The 9,073-nt window shown below is 33.6% G+C and overlaps 1 protein-coding gene across 1 annotated transcript; it reads right to left on the bottom strand.

The window, feature by feature from the left end:
* Positions 1–2,310: 2,310 nt before the first annotated feature.
* LOC145693967 (uncharacterized) lies at positions 2,311–7,123 on the bottom strand. The gene is made up of 2 exons (XM_081770127.1): positions 7,077–7,123; positions 2,311–2,810 (listed from the first exon to the last, which is right to left on the bottom strand). The coding sequence occupies exon 2, from the start codon at positions 2,804–2,806 to the stop codon at positions 2,348–2,350; it is 459 nt and encodes a 152-aa protein (XP_081626253.1). The 5' UTR covers positions 2,807–2,810; positions 7,077–7,123; the 3' UTR covers positions 2,311–2,347.
* Between the last annotated feature and the right edge of the window lie 1,950 nt (positions 7,124–9,073).

Raw genomic sequence — 9,073 nt, 5'->3', positions numbered from 1 at the left:
TAGCGTCCATGTTATCGGTGGTAACAGACCACAGTCATGTAGGAAATCATCATCATTTTATTTACACTTTTCTTCACGAACAATAACTTTGTGAGATTATATATATAAAATACCCCATTACTGTTCAAAGGGGAGGTCAACTAAACTACCACCTTTTCCTATCATTTCATTTAACCACTTGTTTTTTAAAAAAGAAGGCAAGTAGAATCAATTTTCAGTTCAAGTTCTTGAAAACAACCATCTTTTAGTATGTATTAATCCTACTTATTTGACACACAGTTGTTCATTAATTTTACTTATGTATTGTTCAAAACAGAAAAAGATTTGTTCAAAGATTTGATGATAAGTACCTTAGCAATAGTTCACTATTGTTTTCTTATCGAGACCAAACTTTTATTCTTTCATAACAGGTCCGTCTCAATGATTCACATTTAATTTTAACACTTTTGAAAATACAATTTCCTTGAGCATCCAATAAAATTATATGGATTACTATGCTGACAAAGTTTCAATGTTTAGTTTTTTCAGTGCTAGTTGGTTTCTACAGTTAGACTTTTCTTCATTAGGTATTCATTTATCAATATAGGATTATAATGGCTCAATGATAAAGCAGTCATTTTCACTGCTTAGGATTTTTGGTTCGGTTACCGTTTACATCAATTATTTCATTTGTCATAGCGAAGCCATAAGGGCTCAGTGGTAAAGCATCCATTTCCACTGTTTAGGGTCCCTGGTTCAATTACCGATTGCATTAATTATTTCATTTATCATAGCGGAGCCATAAGGGCTCAGTGGTAAAGCGTCCATTTCCACTGTTTAGTGTCCCTGGTTCGATTACCGCATGCATCAATTGTTTCAACATTTTTTATCACAACATTAAGTTTGGATTTATTTCTTATAAATTGTGCTGAACAAACAACGTGTTCTCCCACTTCTTCTTCATTCCATCAATTTCATAACCTTTTCTAAAGTAATCCGACATAATCGTGGGACTCACAAATTTCATTTATTATTCAAAATAATTTCATAATTAACCGTACACAGACACAATAGTAAGTAAGTAAGTAATTTTTATTTCTAAGAAACAATTTGCTATTTAATCTTTACAATTATTCAGAGTTCGATTCCATGCTGCACAAAGTATCTAAACTGAACTGAAGTTCTTCTTCTTTGGCAATTGCAATGGCTTAGTGGTCACCTTTAGTGCTTGGGGTTTGATCCTAGGATGCTCCAATTATGTGAACATTTTATGACAAGTATTTGTGTTTCTCATGGCCGCTTTTTTATAAAGTGTCTAAAAGACAACAAATCACCATAGCCTAAGTGTACGGGACTCCATTTCATCCAAATAGATAATGGTATGCCAATTAACATATATGTCATTCTACACTGAAACCCTTTATCTATATTTACCTTAAATAGTTGGACATTATCGTGTTTTTGCACCTGCCGTGGCTCGCAAATCCACAGCTTCAAACCCAAAAGAAATACCTAGTTAATTATTCAAGGAATAAAAAACTGTTCTCAATGTATGTTCCCTGACACCAACTACATTTTAGTGTTCACAGAAAGAAAATGTATTCAAATTCTCTATCTTGTTTTTAATATGTTCGCAAATACAATTTGCTCTGAGTAATTTATTAGGAGAGTATCTTTTATTCACTTAGATATTCTTCGAACATCTTATACATGTGAGTGAATAAAATAAATTCATTCACTCATCTTAAACGGATTTAATCAAAAAGTAAAAAATTCAGACTTTTCTTTCAGTATACTATCATTTAATAGCAACAACTAATTAGTAAACGAGAATGTTGTTTTAATTCTTATTTATGGACACCAGCAAATATCTCATTAAACTTGTTTCACCCTACAATTATGTATATTAATTTAAAAAATAAAAAATAAAAAATAAAAGGAAAACTCAAGTACAATTTGATATTGGAGGGAAATCAAAGTAGTTATGACAGCAAAAAATTGAAATCTTTTCAATTGAAACTGATAACTGAATAGTGACGCGTACTGAAAAGCATAAAGATTTTTTTCCTGCTTTTAAAAACTCTTCAATGGTAACTGTTAACTGAATAGTGCAGCGTACTGAAAAGCATAAAGATTTTTTCCTGCTTTTAAAAATTCTAACAACAATTCTTATTCTGAAAATATCTTTTTTCTATGCTTTGAAACGTTACTGTTAATAAAAGGCATCTATAAGTTCAATATGATACGGAAAAAAAAAAGTTAGACATTTTTATGACCTTTGTTAGGTAGGTTTTAAAAAATTCAAAGGAAAGGAAACTCAAAATTTTCCCATTCACCCAAAACATGATTTATTTACAGTTTTTTTCTTTTACAAGTATTTTTGTTTCAGTTTTTTTATTTTTTCCATTCTTTCATATTTCTCCCATGCTTTTATAAACACGTCGTCTTCCCCATCATTTAATAAATCCCAATCATTGTCATTTACCCCCTCCACCACTGGTGGTGATATTGGTACCACTGACAGCACTTCTTCCACCAATACCACTTCGTCTTCCTCCACTGACATCATTTCTTTCACCAGTGATGATGTTATTGGCTCCACTTTTTCCTCCACCACTATTACTTTTTGGGGTACTTGTTCTTCCGCCACCACCACCGGGTTGTATCTTTTTCTCCTCTGTTCATCTCTTCTTCTTCTTTTTTTCCTCCCTTCGGCCACATCCAATAATTCTTCCATCTTATTAAACCACTGGATGTGGCGGTACGAAGAGGAGGAGGAGGAGAAGGAGGAGGACTCACCGGCGGAAGTGCTTGGCTGCGGTTCCATCTTTCTAAAATAAAATAAAAAAAAAAGTATTATTAGTACAACTTATTTTCAGCAGAATGAAATCAATTATAATCAACACTAATAAAATTATATTATTCTAATCACAAACTCAATTACATTGTTTAAGTTGAACAACAACTTATATATAATTTTAAAGGAGTTAACTTCACAAAGATTTGACCTCTATGTAAAAAGTTATATCTGATTTCCGGTGTGGATTTTATGCTTCCAATTAGTGCTAAAAATTTTTTTCCAGGAGCAAAGTTTAAAGTTGTGTTTGTGTTTAATTTTCAGTTTTTTGTTCTGAAAAACCTATAAGAAAAATATCACTCTTAAATCAAGTCTAGTGTTCCTGTGTAGCCTAACATAGTGATTAATGCTAATAATCACGCTATTGGTACAAACTGTTCCGGCTTCAATTTCCAGTTGTAATAAAATACTAGTTTCATATAGCCATGCTACTGAACAAAACAGCAAACTTAAAATCAATTCACTTTATGTAGGTACACGTCTCATATACCCATGTTACTGAACGAAACAACAACAAACTCAAAATCAATTTAACTTAGGCAATAGCATACGTCCCAAAGTTTCCAATAATTGTTAGTTAATAGGTTCATGTCTCATATGTCAATGCTGCTGAACGCCTTGATTAACTGAAATTAAGCTACTATTATTAAATCTTACAGTATGTTCTTATATTTTAATAAGCGGTGCTAACAAACACGAATTCAATTTCCGGTTGTATCCTAAAAGTTTCACGTTAAGGCTGGCGCATTTTGTTAAAATGAATCACAATTTAATTTCCAATGGTTCGACATGTTCTAACCCCTAATGCTTCTGCCTTTGGTGCAAACAAAACCATAGTACCGTATTCACTAAGGCTACCATCTTTACTGCAAACATATTTTCGTTCTCAAGTACAAATTTCACATGTCATAATTTTTAATGTTATTGCCTTTTGTGCTAAGGCGTACAATTTTAATTTTCGGGCAAGCCTATTCGCATAAACAAAGTCACCTTAACAACGGCGTGCGGATTTAATTTCCGCGTAAACCTAATACTGTCGTGCAGGTTCAAATTTCGGGCAAGCCTACTCGCATAAACAAAGGCATCTTAACATTAAAAATGCCCATTTAATTTCCGCATAAATTTAACACTGGTACGTGGGTTCAAATTCCGAGCGGACATACGCGTATAAGCAAAGTCACCTTAACAGCGGTATTCGGGTTCAAATCCCAAGTGCGCTTACGCATATAAACAAACCACTCTTAAATGCTCTACAGCAACAACGCTGCAAAGGTTTGGAAATTAATTTTCAATAATAAGTATTATATTTAATTTCGGGTTTTATTCAATGTTACTCCAATCCAGTTAGCTATAAAATATTCTCCCACATTCAAATGTATTCTGCAATATTTGAATATATCTTTCACACCATTTCCCTCAAAATATGACGGACTAAACAAATTAAATTTCCGCCCGGACAAACTCAAACAAAGTGATTTATTAAAAATAAAATACGTTCGCTTCATATAAGCATTGTCTCTAGTTCAAACCTTAAATCGGTCATAAATGAACAAACGAAATGTGTATCAGTTTTCTTATGCATCTCTATATCAATTTTTAAACTTATAAATATTCTTTCAACAAGAAACAAAAAATAAAATTGTGTATGTGTTTTCAATAACCATATTAAAACAGTAAAATTACATTTCTTCTTCTTCTATACTTATTTTTTTTCTTTCATCGAATAACCCCGTACTAATCATTATATATAATTCTCTTCAATCATTTGTTTTCATTACTTTAATACAAAATCACCTATAATAGAAAATTGTAGTTCTATGCCATCTGTCGGAAAAATTTTAAATTAACTTTAGTTTAGTTTAAGCCGTGTGCCGTGTTGACGTATTTGTTATTAGTCCTGAATATATATATATTTATATTTTAAAGGTACAGTATGATATATATTTCTTTTTAGCCATTAAATACTACTGATAGCATTAAATAAGTACCCTTCTTGCAGTTGTGTTCTGTTAATAAAACATAATTTGTAAGGGTATAGTTGATTCTTCTTCTATCAGTAAACCACCAAACGTTCATTATATTACAAATCCCTAAGGGGGACCCTTCAGTTGAACATAATTATCATCAATATGTTATTACCTATTCAGAAAAAAAAACCGCAATTGTAGGAATTAACTAATGGGGAACTTTAACACATGTCAATGTATATGGTAAAACACATAATTCTCTTTTTGCTATAATACTGTTAAAATCTAGGATCGCCTATAACTAATGGGCCCCGCCAGTTATAGCTACGTGATTTTCCTTTTGCTATAATATAATACTGTTAAAAATCTAAGTAAGCCTGGGGGCCGCGGTGGCTCGGTGGTAAAGCGTTCACCTCTGGTTGGTCAAGTGAGTTTGTGGTGGACAAACACAGTGTGCGTGGGTTTCCTCCCACTTCCTATATACTTTTAAGAGCTTATTTTAGCTCCCATATTTAGTTCAAGTTTGTAGAAACAAACGAGAGAATAAATAATCACACTGTAAGTGTTCAGAGATTTCATAGAAATCGAACCAATAAAAAAAAAAAAAAACCGGCATAACCGTGGGGACTCAAAAATTTCTAAATAACCCTGTGACTGGGACCCGCCAGTTATATTACAAATAGGACTACATAATTTCCTTGTAATACAATACTGTTTAAATCTATGGGGGGGGACCTATAACTAATGGGGGGAATGTCGCCCGCCAATTATACGGTTATACTACAACAGGCATACATAATTTCCTTGTAATACAATACTGTTTAAATCTATGGGGCACCTATAACTAATGGGGGAATGTCGCCCGCCAATTATACGGTTATACTACAATAGGCATACATAATTTCCTTGTAATACAATACTGTTTAAATCTATGGGGCACCTATAACTAATGGGTGGAATGTCGCCCGCCAATTATACGGTTATACTACAATAGGCATACATAATTTCCTTGTAATACAATACTGTTTAAATCTAGGATCGCCTATAACTAATGGGCCCCGACAGTTATAGCTATGTGTTACAATACTCGTACATAATTCTCTTTTGCTATAAGATAATACTGTTAAATCTAGGCAATCTATCTTGCAGGCAAAAGCCCCTCGTTGAGGGACATGGTAGAAATAGGAATACCCATACATAATTTCAATTCGCTTCCTTGTAATACAATACTCCTAAAATCTAGAGGAACCCATAACTAATGGGGGGAAGGGCCCCCGTTACTTCTAAAATATACTACAAATACTCATACATAATTCTCTTTTTGCTATAAAATAATACTGTTAAAATTTAGGCAATCTATTTGGCAGGCAAAGCCCCCTTCATTGAGGATCATGGTACAAATAGGAGTACATCATTTCATTTTTGCTTCGCGGATACACAACAGGTTTTCAATAACCAATGTATTTAGGGGTTTCTTGACATTAAAGCTATTCTATGCGTTATGTAACTACCACCCAACGCAAATAACTAACATTCAGTAATATTTACTATTAAAACACAATAATGTTAGGGGAAAAGCGCTCCCCCCAAAACTAAAACATTTCTTTCTTTCTGCAAATACTAGTCTTAGTTCAAAGATTTGCGTTCCTAAAAAAGATTATCAGTTGTATTACCAAAGCGTAGTAGTATGCCATCTATTGGCAAATGAGCTTACTTAAACAGTTCAAGTCCCATCTGTACAACATACATATATATATATATTAGGTATAACTGATTTAAAGTGATCGGTATAACAGTTAAAAAATCGTAACAAATGAATCAAACATATTGTAATTAAGCATCCTATAATTAAGCAAATAAAACTCTACAAGTGTTCTGAGATTTCATAGAAATCGAATTATTTACAAGTTCACACGAAGTGTTCGACTAATTTATTAGGAGAGAATGAATATTTTACAAGTTTACAGCGTAGCTGCTATTAGCTTCTTATTTTAAAAACGAGTGTTATTTTAAATAACACGAACCAATAAAAAGAAGCAATCCGTAAAAATAATAATAATAATAATAATAATAATAATAATAATAACTTTAGTAATCGAAAATCGCAATTACATTTCAAGCGTTTTCAGTATATCGCAAAGCTTATCCTCTTGTCATGATTACAAAAATGGTCGTAGGTTTATTTCCCGGATAATGTTTCTCAGAAGCAAATCGTGTATTATTTACTTAATTATAATGAATTGAATAATACATGACATTTAAAAAGTTCTCACCTTAAAAAATCAGACTTCGCTCTGTTAAAATCACTGACGAAAAAGTTCAACACCCAAAAGTTCAACACACACACACTATGGAACTGTGTAAAAACAATAATAACAAACTTTATTTCAATACTATATATATATAAGGATTTCATTATGTCCCTCCCCCCAAGCATCATGTTTTTTCAGCGGGTTTTCAACCCGATTTCATTAATTATAAATAAATAAATAAGGTCCGCTAACATCGTTTATTCAGTGTTACGGTAAGACATCTGAATTTCTTATTTTCAAGTTCGTCAGCCGCTGGAGAAATCTCATTCAGACAGGGTATCGACATTCAGGACAGTCTATGTACGGTTTTCATCTAATTAAGGAAAAATGCTTACATGTTCATCAGATATTCTGCCAAAATCAGATATTGCCACAAAAATACATCTTTTAAAGGGGGAAGAAACATGAAATTTCTATCTGTCTTCTTCATCACTGCCGATAACTATCGCTGTAACAACCATCGTTAATGGAAAAATATTTTCAGTATGTTGCCAGACAGTTTTCTCATGGTCAAGGGAGAAAGTGTCTAAGGTTATTCCAGTACAAGCGGAAATAAAAATTAGAAAGTGCATTGACACTCTATACATGCGTGTCACAAGTCATAGTTCTATCGGGAGCAAGGTGAAAGCGTGTGAGGCAACGACCCGGAAGTAATGGCATTCTAAGCTAGTCTTCTGTAAGAGACGGAAGAACAATTCACTCGCTCCGTATTTCAAACTTGGCTGTAAACACGGAGTTAACTATAAGGAATAAAAAACGATGAATATTAACAAAATAAATAAAGCATTCAATCATACATACACAGACTTCGTATTTCCTATATGTTTTTTTTTCTCGCCAATTTACATGTGAGAATTGCAATAATTCTCAGTACAATACAATATACACCATTAGTGTTTGGGGGGTCCCGGGTTCAGTCTCCCGTACAATACAGCGTTCACCACTGGTGCTTAGGGTCCCCGTACAATGCAACGTTCATCTCTTGTGCTAAAAGTCACATATTCAATCCCCGTACAATACAGCATTCACCACTGTTGCTAAGGGTCCCAATATTCAATTCCCATAAAATACAACATTTATCTCTGGTGCTAAGGGTACCAGGCTCATTTTCAGTACAATACAGCATTCACCACTGTTGCTAAGGGTCCCATATTCATTCCCCGTACAATGCAACGTTCACCTCTGGTGTTAAGGGTCCCCGTACAATGCATCTTTCATCTCTGGTGTTAAGGGTCCCGGGTTTATTCACAGTACAATACAACATTCATCTTTTGTGCTAAAAGTCCCATATTCAATTCCCATAAAATACAACGTTCACCCCTGGTGTTAAGGGTACCACGCTCATTTTCAGTACAATACAGCATTTATCTCTGTTGCTAAAAGTTCCATATTCAATCCCCGTACAATGCAACGCTCATCTCTGTTGCTAAAAGTCCCATATTCAATCTCCGTGCAATACAACATTCATCTCTTGTGCTAAGGGTACCAGGCTCATTTTCAGTACAATACAGCATTCACCAATAGTGGTAAGGGTCCCGGGTTCAATTCCAGTGCGTATCACACATTATAAGTGTTCTCACCTTCTTATTTTTAACAATCATCATCTCCTTTAGCCTAACAGGTGGGACTCAAATATTAATTTAATCACTACTACGAAAGTACGTAATACAGAATGACGTATCAACAGATTTAATTCAAATTTCCATTATTTTTAAAAATAGCCAGTATAAAGTCTCTAAAAAGAGGACACGACCTTTTACATGTCAGCACAACTAAAAACAGAAATATAACAACTTTCCAATACACGTAAACAGGTCATCAACCCCTAATGACCTACCAAACCGTTTGACAACATCCATTAAGGAAACATGTTAGAACATCATTATTACGTAAAGTACCGCTAACATTCCAGCTTTCGGGTGTAGAAGTTCGTCTACCACTACTGTTGTCTACTTACA

This window comes from Thermobia domestica, chromosome 9, assembly GCF_964235325.1.
Source record: "Thermobia domestica chromosome 9, izTheDome1.hap1.1, whole genome shotgun sequence".
NCBI lineage: Eukaryota > Metazoa > Arthropoda > Insecta > Zygentoma > Lepismatidae > Thermobia > Thermobia domestica.
The sequence above is the reverse complement of the archived record's forward strand: the minus strand, read 5'-3'. Positions and strand labels throughout refer to the sequence as shown.

Coding starts and splice junctions, on each gene's coding strand:
- LOC145693967 (XM_081770127.1), bottom strand. CDS start 2,806: ATGGAACCGCAGCCAAGCACTTCCGCCGGTGAGTCCTCCTCCTTCTCC.